General features: G+C 42.5%; 2 protein-coding genes and 1 pseudogene across 3 annotated transcripts; 2 read left to right on the top strand and 1 right to left on the bottom strand.

The window, feature by feature from the left end:
• Positions 1–1,145: 1,145 nt before the first annotated feature.
• On the top strand, positions 1,146–5,155 carry LOC311341517 (P2Y purinoceptor 2-like; the record flags this gene model as incomplete). The annotated part of the gene is made up of 4 exons (XM_084466348.1): positions 1,146–1,476; positions 3,549–3,717; positions 4,256–4,580; positions 4,955–5,155. The coding sequence occupies 4 exons, from the start codon at positions 1,146–1,148 to the stop codon at positions 5,153–5,155; spliced, it is 1,026 nt and encodes a 341-aa protein (XP_084322474.1).
• Positions 5,156–8,274: 3,119 nt separating this feature from the next.
• LOC311341516 (P2Y purinoceptor 2-like) lies at positions 8,275–10,491 on the top strand (the record flags this gene model as incomplete). Its single annotated transcript, XM_084466347.1, has 4 exons — positions 8,275–8,605; positions 8,959–9,127; positions 9,577–9,913; positions 10,297–10,491. 4 exons carry the CDS (start codon positions 8,275–8,277, stop codon positions 10,489–10,491), a joined length of 1,032 nt encoding a protein of 343 aa, XP_084322473.1.
• Positions 10,492–10,507: 16 nt separating this feature from the next.
• On the bottom strand, positions 10,508–13,077 carry LOC311341514 (annotated as a pseudogene). Its single transcript has 5 exons — positions 12,995–13,077; positions 12,212–12,498; positions 11,759–12,101; positions 11,390–11,694; positions 10,508–10,546 (listed from the first exon to the last, which is right to left on the bottom strand). The product of its transcript is annotated as an uncharacterized misc_RNA (transcript).
• Between the last annotated feature and the right edge of the window lie 36 nt (positions 13,078–13,113).

Here is a 13,113-nt window from a genome sequence, read left to right as displayed (position 1 = left end):
TCGCCTAGTTTGCCTATGGCAATCGCCGGGCCTGAGAACAAGACCCTTCAGGGCGAGACACCTTCGCATCGCGCGGTGTCCGGTTCGCCCTGTCGGGGCTTATTTTCCCGATAATGACCGGCGTTCTATAGATTATCCCTTACTTATTTTTGTATGAGCTGCCAGCCTGGCTTGGACAATGAATGAGGTATTAATACCGGTTATTACCGGTGAATCATTCACCGGTACACTGTAAAAAATAAAAAGTGAATTCAACTTGAAATTTCAGTTAAACGCGTTATTAACAGCGTTAATGCAAACCCATTTTAACGGTGTAATTTTCTTTATCGTGAGATTAACGTTCTTTAATCTGCGGGAAAGACTGCCCAATCTGGCAACACCTGCTGAACGTAGTCACGCTCTATCGCAAAAGGAAGCCCAATTCGGCGGGAGAGACCGCCCAATCTGGCAACACTGCCTTAACGTCCTCACGCTCTAGCGTCAACGTAAATCAATGAGATCAACTGAAAACAAAGCCATATGAAACTTAAACTGTGATTCTGAATAAAGTATAAATGATATTGAAATTCATATATATATAATAATATATATTTATAGAGATGATTTGCTCCAAGTGTGATTGACTGCTCCAAGTGAGAATGTTTAATTGCGAGTTAACTATGACATTAAAGGACAATTCCAGTATTTTTATCATTGAGCCCCCTTTCTGGTTTGTCTAGGATGATATAGAGTGGTTGACACCTAAATGTATCTTTATCTGTAGGCCTCAAACACGTGTGTTTACTTGATAACTTAAAAACCAAAAATCAACTGTAAAATGAGATCATGTAATCATGCATTTGTAGCAAGACAATTCTTCAAGACTTCATACCATGTGTGTATGCACACTGTTTTGTTCACAAATGCTGTTCAACCTATTGTTATATTTGTGTTTTAAGATCTGGTTTCATGACAGATCGATATTTGAGATGCTTTTGTCCAAAGTGGATAACGTTGACGTTGGTATGACAACCTTGGGAGACTTTATCTTGTTTAAACTATTAGGCTTCTACAATGGACAATGAGATACAGACAAACAGCATAATAAAAAATTCTAAACACACAAGATGATGATTTTTCTCACTACAGGGGGCCCCAATATCAGGATGGATTCTAGCAACATGTCCAACGCGTCGTACGAGAACAGCCTCGACGACCAGAGACCATGTTTCTTTGAACAGGACTTTGACAAGTTCGTACAATACGTGTTGCTCGTCATCTACAGTTTGATCTTCTTATTTGGCCTCTCGCTGAACGCCATGGTGCTATTCTTCATCACGTTCCGCACAAAGCACTGGACCCCGTCTACCATCTACATGCTTAACCTAAGCATGTGCGATGCCATGTACGTCTTAATGCTGCCCATCATCATCTACAACGACTTTGACGAGGCAGTCTGCAAAATCTTTAACTTTCTTTTTGACGCCAACCACTATGGTAGGAGGAACGCATAGTAAACAGTATTAAGGCTTTTAAGTCTTTTTGTTGTATTATGATGACTGCATAACTACATCTCAAAGAACTGATAAAGTAGGGTGACCAGATGTCCAAGTTTCACCGGGACAGTCCCGATTTTGAGTTGCGTGTCCCGAGTCCTGACAAAGTCGGAACGCTAAAATGTCCCGGTTTCCACCAACCACAACTGTTATACAATAATAATTGTTACAAGAGTAGTGCATGTATGTGCGCGAGAATGGCAGTGTGTGTGTGTGAGTGGACGAGCGAGGAGAGCGAGCGGTAGCGTGTGTCAGTTTAGTGAGGAAATGAACGAGTCTGGTTGTGCCTGTGCAAACGTGTAGGCCCTACTGTAAAGTTAGTGAAACTAAGAATAAAGTACACAGCCTGTCAATAATCGGTGGCCGCTTCATTCCGACCATATTCAAACCTATAAGCAGACCCACTGCCGTTACTCCTGAGAGAATCGACGGAGCGGAACGTCGCTTCTGCGCTCCTCGACTATGGTCTGGGAGCCGACAGCAGGAAAGGTGTAACATAATAATAAAAATATTTTTTTAACCATTCAGCGAACAAAAGGCAATAGGCTGATTATCGATTAGGGTGCGGGTGCCACTCAACGACATGCAAACGTAGACCGAAGCGTCATCAACACGCCCAATCAACTGGTGTGAAATGCCGATATCCTACTGCTCATTCACTTATATAAGGTAATTAGCATTTCCTCCGGAGAACATACTACCTCGGGGGTAGTATTTTTTCAGGAGGTCCAACGTCAGGATATGTCATTCACATATACGGCACCTCCGTACAATAGACGGAGAACAGACGGATGCACGTCCATGTGAAAGCAGCTTGTGTGAGGGCATACGCAATAGGGATGGTCGCACAGTGGAATGCTGACGGAAAACCAGCAGATGAGCGCTGGGCGGAAATGTTCGCGCATTTCAGAAGCAGGGAAATTCCGTACAAAAATATGTCTAATTCGTCAGTTTGCCATGTGTCTGCCTGGCACAAATGCTCCCGTTGAGCTGATCTTTCCATAACGAACAATACTTGGATGACGAGAGGAACCGCATGACTTGTTACACATGCCAATTTTGATGGCACCTGTCCGCAAACAAATCGATTTTGGAGCAAATTCACTCCTCAAACAAATATGTGTAGGCTAATTTGAAGAGCATTTGTCTCTGTGTTGAGGTCATGTTTTCGGAGCTCTATGAGGTTGAAGTCTCTCACACACACACACACACACACACACACACACACACACACACACACACACACACACACACACACACACACACACACACACACACACACACACACACACACACACACACACACACAACTATGCTTTGTTTAAAAACTTGCTGAAGCTCCAGGCTAATTCATAAAAAAATTGATAGTCCAACATGAAACTCATTCAATGTCTTTTCATATTTTCTCTTAAATGTGTAAATAGGCCTACCAAAAACATACCAGATTTTTCCCCATTTGTTTGTTGTGAGCAATAGTCCTATAGGACAGTGATCATGAATATCAGAATAACACCCATAGGACAAATAGCAATGGTTGGTGGAATGCCATAAAGTAGGTCTGTATATGCAGTGTAAGCTTGTCCAGGCCCTGCAAGTCAGGATGTAAGCTATGAATCTTAACAAATTTTTAGGTAGTGGCCATCCCCATAATGCACAATGATACAGGAAATCACATCTACCAAATACATTTTTTGGGGGGGAAAACCCCCAGACCCACCGTCCCTGACTGCGCCCCACCGACAAATTCAATCACCAGCCACCACTGGTCCTACGTGTTGAAATTGAGCCTAATATCTGCGTCTATGACCTCACATTTACACTTACTACGGTCACGCGCAAAGTGTCCCGGTTTTAGTTTCAGGAAATCTGGTCATCCTATGATAGAGTAGCTTACACACATACAAAACATGTCACATTAGCATTAGCATTCGCACAGAATGTAATCATGTCACATCATGGGTTAAAACAGGTTGGATGCATGCTACAGTGTAAACACCCCACCTGTGCCAACAGGCTCCATTCTTTTCCTGTCTGCCATCAGTCTGCATCGCTTCATTGGCATCTGCTACCCGGTCCGCTCCCTCAGCTGGAACAGCACTCGACGCGCCAAGCTGGTGTCCGTGGGCGTGTGGGCCTGTGTGCTCTCTGGTCAGGCACCCGTTCTCTACTTCTCCGGGACCGAGTGAGAAACACACACGCATACACACACACACACACACACACACACACACACACACACACACACTTTTAACCAAAGCAATCTCCAGTGTCCTTTGTTATAGGTGATTAAAGGGATACGCAGAGATATCTGTAAATTGGCGAATGCCTATCGTATCCAGGTTCGGATGAGGTGTTTAATTCCGCTTCCATTGACGTGAAGTGCATTCCCCTCACATGAACAGGAGCTGGGCTATGGTAGGTCAATAGAAGTGGCCAACCGAAAGCAAATGCTAACCAGTAATTAAACAACTGGGCTGAATCTTAGCAAGGAAGGTAAATGCCAATTTACAGATATCTCGGCAGTAAAGGTTAAGCATCACTCTCAAGGACACCATATTGCCATAGGAAGGATTACATTGGGGAATCGAACCGAGGACCTTTTGGTCGGGGAGTAGACTGCTCTATTGCCACTGAACTATTCTACTACACCCCACTGTCAGTTATGGGTGCCTAAGAAAGCAACACTCACATTCAACCACAATGCATCTGTCGTTTTCCAGGAAGTACGACAATAGCTCTTTTTGCAGTGTCGTCACAGACCAGGAGCTCACATATGAATTCATGGTCTACGGCTCTGTGATCTCCGTGGTGATGTTCGTCCTGCCCTTCATGCTGGTGATGGTGTGCTACGGCCTGATGATGCACAAGTTGCTGGAGCCCAGCCGGGGATCAGGGGAGGGCCAGCAGGGGCTCCGGGCGGCCCACCGCACCAAGCAGAAGTCGGTGAAGATGATCATCATCGTGCTGGTGACGTTCATGCTCTGCTTCCTGCCCTACCACCTGATCGAATTCTTGAGACACCTCATTCTATATCATCCAGAAGAGGTCAGTGCGGCAGATACCTGACACAGGATTTGTTTGAAATCTGATAAAAGGGTCAGTTTAAATCTGCAATATGTATGTGTTCCTGTTAGCATTCTCTAAGGGCTTGGGTTGTAGCTACAGATACAGCTATAGGATTTTCAGGAGAGAATAAAATGATTTGAAGAGAAACATTTGCTGCAGGAATTAACCCATCATGGATTGACATATTTCCTTCTTGAGGAAGTTTCTAGTTCCGATATTTTTCAAAATTTGAACCCTGTGTTTTCATGAGATGATGATTGATAACACTTGCCACTAACTCTCACTGTCTTGAGAGCCCCCTATGCCCCTTTTCTCACTCAAATAAAGTCTTTTTTGTTTTTATCTTCCTTCAGATGACCTGTAAACTGACCGGAGCATTCTTCATAGCCTTCCAGGTGACCTGGCTGATGGCCAGCGCCAACTGCATAATGGACCCCATCCTCTACTTCATGGTTGGCCAAGACTTCCGTGAAACCATGAAGAAGAAGAAGCATAAAAAATCAGAAAATACCTTTCCAGAATGTGAAAATACAGGGTTGAGGACATCACTGTGATATTTTACCAGATTCTACCCAATCTAAAAAGCCTTGTCCTCTATGAAAATTATCGATGACCAGAGCGTGCTCAAACATGGGTATGAAAGCAAATAACTGCCATAATGTTTTGAATTGTAAAAGCAGGGTTTCCACAGGTCCTTAAAAAGTCTTGAAATGTCTCAAATCCAATAATCTGAATTTTAGGCCTTTAAAATGTCTTAAAATGTCTTAAATAGGATTGTTACAGGTCTTAAAATGTAATGGATTATGGGACCAATAACCACTAATGCAAACTGTGCAAGCCAGTTAGAATTTGCCGGAGCCACCCAGCCAGTGTGTCGCAGGGGCTAGTGGTGTCCGCTCTCGTCAAAGAATAGCTACTTGTTTCTGTTAACGTTAATTTCATCTACTATGGGTTAATGCAACTTCAACAAGATCTGGCTCGAGAAACGTGCTGCACCTTGTGCAAGAAAACGCTAAAATAAGGAACTTTAGGTGTAAAGGCATTAGAATCACATGTGAAGTCAGAAAAACATTAAACTGCTGTAAAAAGCCACAGGTAAACGCCTACCATGACCCAATATTGTTCAGCATTCACATCAGGAGCATCAAAGTCCGGTCCCAGCACGACCCACACTGCACTAACGGCTCCTGCAACTCTGTAATGGGTCCCAAGCTAGCTGGGCATGAGTATCTGGGCACGAGCATATTTACTGAGATTACCCAGATGAAGCGGAGCTCACGTCAGCATATTCTGCAAAATTCCACAAACCAACTTTTAGTTTGTATGTGTCGTATCTCGTTATTGTTGCAAATAGGTATGTCTTACAGAGTACTACATTAAAGGCACCTATAACACGTGACTATATTAATTATTTGTCTTCTTTCTTGTAAAAGAATTAGCTGGATTCGATCACGCTCTCCGTTACTATAGTATAATGTTCAGGGCACCTTATACTAGCTGTGGTCCTACACCAGCTACAGGTGGTCCTACAGCACAGAGACAACCTTAATACACCACTGGAGGTTCTTAATGTATAGTAATGACAAGAAGCCACATTACTATGGAGGGAAAATCTTTGCTGGGGCTTGTTTCAGACATCTGGTTACCTATTTTCACAACATGTTAGACTTTCTCTGACAGTCCAGACAAACAGCAGCTGACTATGACTAGTTAGATAACCACTAACTACAGGCATTTTATGTCGTCTACAATGTCTTCAGTAGGATATATGTTTTTGTTCAATGAAGCATCGCATATTATACTCGTACATGTTATACAACTACGTACACACAGTTCTGTAGTCTGTTATGTTTAATCTAAATACATTTATTTACTTTGCAAAAAGTAAATCTGGGACTTTTACTCTTGGAACTCTTCCCTGTGGGTGGTTATAACTATTAGCTAAATACTTGATTAGTTTATCAGGTCCAGGGGTTTAAACCTGTAAACTATCCCCTCTTGGAGAATTTACACCTAGATTTCAGTTCCAAATATATCAGCATAATTATATATTAATATATTGTAGTATAAAGCAATTCATGCTCAATTGTGTAAATTAAATGAACTGTTTCTTGAGATATATTTGTATTACATTTTTGTAAATGTACACAATAGGTTTTTAAACTGTATCATGGGGGCGACCGTGCGCTATACTACTATAGATACTACTATAGATAGTTAATATGACAATCACATTATTAAAAATAGACTTGGAGCAATGATTTACAAAAAAAATTTTGGGAGCATGCGTTTTGCAAGTAGTTCGCCGCCCCAACTGCCCATATGGACAGCACGCGCCTGGTATAGAGCAATACTCTCTAAAGTCAGTCACACCTTGAATTTCTTGCAATTGAGAAAAGTGTATCTTTCACTCATATTGTTATGAGTGAAAGATTAAAAAAAATAATATATATATAAATATATATTTGTGTTAGCTCGGAGGGGGTCCCGCCCACCCGGGGTGTAATTCAATGTAGGACCGCCACTGCGCAGAGATATCTGAAAATTGGCTGTCTATGAAAAACTGTCTGATCGTTTTTAACCCTTGCCTAACTTTTAATTATTTAATGCATCATTAATAAAAATTGTAACAAATACTTTATCTTTATCATAAATATATAATAATCTCAATAATACATAGGCGTTAACCCTAGCTCGCCGGGTGCTTCATTCAGAAACTTGCCAATCAAGGTAGGCGTGTCAATCGAATTCCTTCTACAACGACGTGCGCCTTCAGTCTTTGAGACACCTCCGAGAGATACGTAGGTCTACGTTGATTCTGCGACACAGATATTGGTATTTGACCTTTTGCTTTCAACCTGCTGTTTGAATTGACTTCCAATATTTGCAATCCACATTTGCTGGAGTTTCTACATTTGTTCTACATTTGTTGGGTGAGTTTTAAAAAACGCCTATTTTTCTAATTTAAAGTTGCTAGAATAGAATAGAATATAATAGAATAGAATGTCCTTATTGTCATTGCATCTTATAATAGGCTGTTCATTCCTAGCTACAGTCCGCAGTCAACTTTGGTAACAACCATTTATATCCGCTCTCAACAGCATCAACATATATCCTCGCCACACCAGCGGTCAACTCCCACGGCACGCGCAAAAGAACCTGCTGGCTGCGCGTGCATGAGTAACACTCCAAATGCTAAGTAGCACACCATCATAGCCAACAAATTAAACTTAACATAGGCTACAACGAAATTGTAAGTAAGGTGCCCAATTAATCTTAAAAAAAACTCATTCCACCCTTCATTCATTGCAAACATTCACACAACACACACACACACACACACACACACACACACACACACACACACACTGCTGTCATGTTACAGGGCTGCCAACTTTTGGGTTTTGTGACACTGCGTGGGATTCATATCACCTGGCCCTAGGATTGAATAAAGTCTCACCTCTTAAAGGAAATGGCTAGTATGACAACCTTAGGAGACTGTTTAAACGATTAGCTATATTAGCAACTATTATTGCTGTATCTCAATAATATGAGATACGGACAAACATTACATACACAAAAATGTATATGCATGTACGCGCACACACACACTGGGGGGGGCTAAAAACTAGATGATAACTTTTCTCACTACAGGGGGTCCACAGCATCTAGGATGAATTTTAGCAACAAGTCTGCATCGAACGAGACCAGCCGGAATTCATGTCATTTCGAAGAGGACTTCAAATACCTGCTGATGACTATCATCTACTCTTTACTCTTCTTATTCGGCCTCTCGCTGAACACCATGGCACTAATCTTCATCACGTTTCGCACAAAGTGCTGGACTCCGTCCACCATCTACATGCTCAACCTGACTGTGTGCGACACCCTGTACGTCTTCACGCTGCCCTTCCTCATCTACTACTATGCGGGTGCCAACGACTGGCCCTTCGGCGAGCCCGTCTGCAAAATCGTACGCTTTCTCTTCTTCACCAACCTCTATGGTAGGCTCTACACGTAGTAAAAGGTATTAGGGATTTTTTACTTTACTTTGTTGTATTATGATGACTGCATAACTACATATTAAATAACTGATATAGTAGCTTACATCCATACCAAGTGTGTGCTAAATTCAACACAGAAGAGCTGTGTTGAAATGTGTTAAAGTGCAAGTCAGAGATGTGCTCAGAAAAACTTGACTACATAACATTGTGGCCCCAAAGTAAACAACATGACACATTACCACATTCAAATTTTTTAACTCGTATGATGAGCACAGAATGTAATCATGTCCCATCATGGAAAAACAGGTTATGTGCATGCTACTGCAGTGTTAACACACCACTTGTGCCAACAGGCTCCATTCTTTTCCTGTCTGCCATCAGTTTGCATCGCTTCATTGGCATCTGCTACCCGCTCCGCTCCCTCAGCTGGCTCAGCGTTAGACGCGCCAAGCTGGTGTCCATGGGCGTGTGGGCCTGTGTGCTCTCTGGTCAGGCACCCATTCTCTACTACTCCAGCACCAGGTGAGGAATATACACACACACACACACACACACACCCCAATGCCTGGCATTAGGGAGTATTCAAATGTAAGATCCTTCAGCAGACAAGACACTATAACCAAAGAGACCTCCAGTGTCCTTTGTTATAGGTGATAAAAGGGATATGCAGAGATATCTGTACATTGGCGAATGCCTGTCTTACCCAGGCTAGGCTACTGTAACTCTGCAAGTCAATAGAAACGGTTAACGGAAAGCAAATGCTAACAAGCAATTCCCCTTCTGGACATGCAATTGTGATTTGGAATTGAACAACTCAACTGAATCTTGGCAGGACAGGCAAATGCAAATGTACAGATATCTCGGCAGTAAGGGTTAAGCCTATTTCTCAAGGATGCCATAGGTAGGATGACATCAATCCCATCAATACTTGCATCCAACCACCTCCAATCAATGCATCTGTTGTTTACCAGGAGGTACCGCAAAGGCTTTTTTTGCATTGACACCACAGGCCCGGAGGTCTATGCTGACTTCCTGGTCTACAGCTCTGTGATCTCCGTGGTGATGTTCGCCCTGCCCTTCATGCTGGTGATGGTGTGCTACGGCCTGATGGTGCACAAGTTGCTGGAGCCCAGCTGGGGATCAGGGGAGGGCCAGCAGGGGCTCCGGGCGGCCCACCGCACCAAGCAGAAGTCGGTGAAGATGATCATCATCGTGCTGGTGACGTTCATGTTCTGCTTCCTGCCCTTCCACCTCACCAGGAGCCTGTTCTTCTCCTTCAGATACCTCAGGAATAGGCACCCAGAGCAGGTCAATGACGCACACCTCCTTCATAATCCTGACACAGGATTGATTTGAAATCTAATAAAAGTGTCAGTTTAAATCTACACAAATCTTTTACAGTTAGCAACCTCTAATTGCTCGAGTTGTAGATACAGATATAGTTATATGATTTTCAGGAGAATAAAATGATATGAAACATTTTGTGGACGGCACGTTTTATTTTTGAAAAACCTTCTGGTTCAGAGGTTTTTTTAACGTTTAATGCCGTGTTTACACGGGATAACAGGTGATTGCTGATTGAGAACACCTGCCACTAGCTCACTGTCCTGAGAGCCATGCCTCTCTTCTCACTCACATGAAATGGTTCAAGCACGTTTTATTTTGCTCTTCCTTCTGTGTCTCTGGATCAGATAACCTGTAAACTGCTGGAGGCGTCCAGCATAGCCTTCATGTTGACCAGGCCGATGGCCAGCGCCAACAGCCTAATCAACCCCATCCTCTACTTCATGGCTGGCCAAGACTTCCGAAAAAGCATGAAGAAGCATAAAAAATCTGAAAACGGCCTTCCAGAATGTGAAAATATAGAGTTGATGACATCACTGTGACATTTTCAGTGACACTTCACATGGTGGATGGCAGGCAAGTATGGGGTTGGTGATGCTGGGGCAAGGAAAACACGGAGATTACGATCTAACCTTAAGTTTCAGGTTAGATTGCAGCTTCCTAGCCCCTCCTTTGACAACGTCGTCACCATTTGTGGGTTTCCCCGTAGACCTCGGAGCCTGTATCGTACAGGGGTCTCTCCGGAGACAGAGGGTCTTTCTGGACAGATCCGATCCCTTGGCATTACCTGAGAATATTCTTTGTGATATACAGGTTCTCATTAGAGGGTATTCGCTATTTGATCGCCATGCATTTACTGTTGCGAAAAAAATGTGTGCCATGCTATTCGCAAGGTAGTAGCTGCGCTCAATACATTGCTGAATGTGTTTGTGGTGTTTCCTAGCTTTTTGCCCACTCAAACTGTCAAGGAAGGATTTTATACACTTTGAGGAAAAGAAAACCTCCGCCTCTGTGAGAGAGTGGTAGTGGCGGTAGCGTGTCAGTCTGGAATTTCAATCAATCAAACAAAAACAGCCCCCCTTCTGTTTCCGGTTCTGGTCAAGTTTCCGTTTCAATGGGATTTACAAAATGCCAAATAAAACACGACAGAAACTGTATTTCGCTACGATACTCGATGAGTTGCATATTTCTGAAAACTAACTTTTAGGGTTGTTTTAAGGACAGGTTTGTGAATGCTCGTAGCCAACCATTCTGAAGCAGGCAGGGACGATTCGAAATGAGCCAAATACCCGAGACAGGACCAATAGTTACAATTTCGGTGTCAACCACTCTATTTCATCATAGACAAACCAGAAAGGGGCCTCAATGTTCAAATTACCGGAATTGTCCTTTAAGAAAGGAGACATCAAAAGCCAAAAATAGCCCAACCCACCCAATTACCTCTTCATACAGATGGAATATGGAGGCCTTTTCTCTCTGGAGAAGGAGGTTCAGTGTAGAGAATGTGGCCTGAAGGAATAGGAGGTAGACTTCCGTCAGGGGATTGGAAAACGCCTCCACCAGCCTTCTGAACCATGGTTGTTTCTCGTCTGCAAATAGACATTAAGTTAACCCAATTTTTCCTCAGTTTGGGTGTATAACAATGGAGCTAATTGAATTACAAACCTTTCAAGTAACCTTTACGGTTTCTGCTGCCCTTAAACCAGTATCCAACGTCAACCACAAGGTCCTCAAAATCCAGATATCTGCAGAACATGACATGATTATTTACTTCACCTTCGCTGAACAGATATTTAATGGAAAGCAAACATGTTGAAACTAACTTCCAAAAACCTCTTCCCTGCGTGTTTGGCAGTGTTATGGATTATATGGCAGGGGCATCCATGAATGCTGGGATTTTCCTTAAGCATTTTTGCCGCAATTTAATTTTTGGCTCCAATGTTAACTGGGGCATTGTCAACTGACAGGCCGACACAATTTTTCCATGGTTTGTTATGCTCTATCAGGACGTTGTTGATTTTTTAATATACGACATATGACATATCAGCTGTGCACCAGCTTCTTCCACTTGTGGTGCACATGTCGAGAAATCTGTGCACAACTTTGGTGGTATCAAATACCCTTACAGTTAAGGAGTTCATCTTCTCTAGTCCTTTAACAATAATATGGTACATAACTAACTCTGCATGCATGTATTATTTCAGTGTGTGTGACACGAACATGCGGAAATGGAAACAGGTAATTTAGCAGTCAAAGGTATACCTGTGTCATTTTAGCCATCCGTGACCAGTGTAAAGGGATTTTTCCTCATCATCACCAGCTCGTTCCTATAATGTGGTGCAACTTCTTGATTAATGATGCACGTAGTTTTTGTGCTGGCACTCTTGAAATTTTGAGCTGTGGTAGAGTCTTTGAAGCATTCCCTGTACAAAGGGCTGAAATGGTCAGCCGCAGCAAATTAAACATTGTGTTGAACCATTGCTACGGCGACTTTCATCTCGGCTCTCCTTGTCTGCAACAGAAACAAATGAAAAAAAGATATAGCTATGCTGAATACAAATTTGAATGTTAACAATTTTTACCCATGTCTCTATGTCCATTAAAATCGATGAATTTCAGTAACAATAAAAATACATTACAGAGCAGTATTCTGTCCAAGTCATGGACGAATGTCTCATATATGCCATAATCATAGAATTGGTTGTATTATTTAGGAAAACTGGTATTCATGAACATTGTAATGAACCTTTTGGATTTAATGTGCTATGTACCTTGACCTACCTTGCAGTCAAAAACTTTTACTTGCAAGTGACTCATTTCTTTCAGAAATTTCTGACTCATTTCTTTTCATTTCTTTCAGAAATGAGTCACTTGCAAGTAAACGTTTTTGACCACTTGACCAAAACGTTTACTTGCAAGTGACTCATTTCTTTCAGAAATGAGTCACTTGCAAGTAAACGTTTTTGACTGTGCTGGTTGACTTCAGTGCCTGCTGTTTGGCCTGATGCCCCTAACTTTCTATGTGCCTTGTCACACCCCGCACACCTTGATGAGCACAGAGGTTCTCTTGGTGGCAGATAGAGCACCAGTAATAGGAGCTGGAGCTTCCTACAGTAATAAATGGCCATTTAGAGGTCCATTCATTATTAAAAGTCAACCAACAA

This window comes from Micromesistius poutassou (assembly GCF_964030765.1).
Source record: "Micromesistius poutassou genome assembly, chromosome: 4".
NCBI classification, from domain to species: Eukaryota; Metazoa; Chordata; class Actinopteri; order Gadiformes; family Gadidae; genus Micromesistius; species Micromesistius poutassou.
Note: the sequence above shows the minus strand (reverse complement) of the source record. Positions and strands in the feature narration are given on the sequence as shown.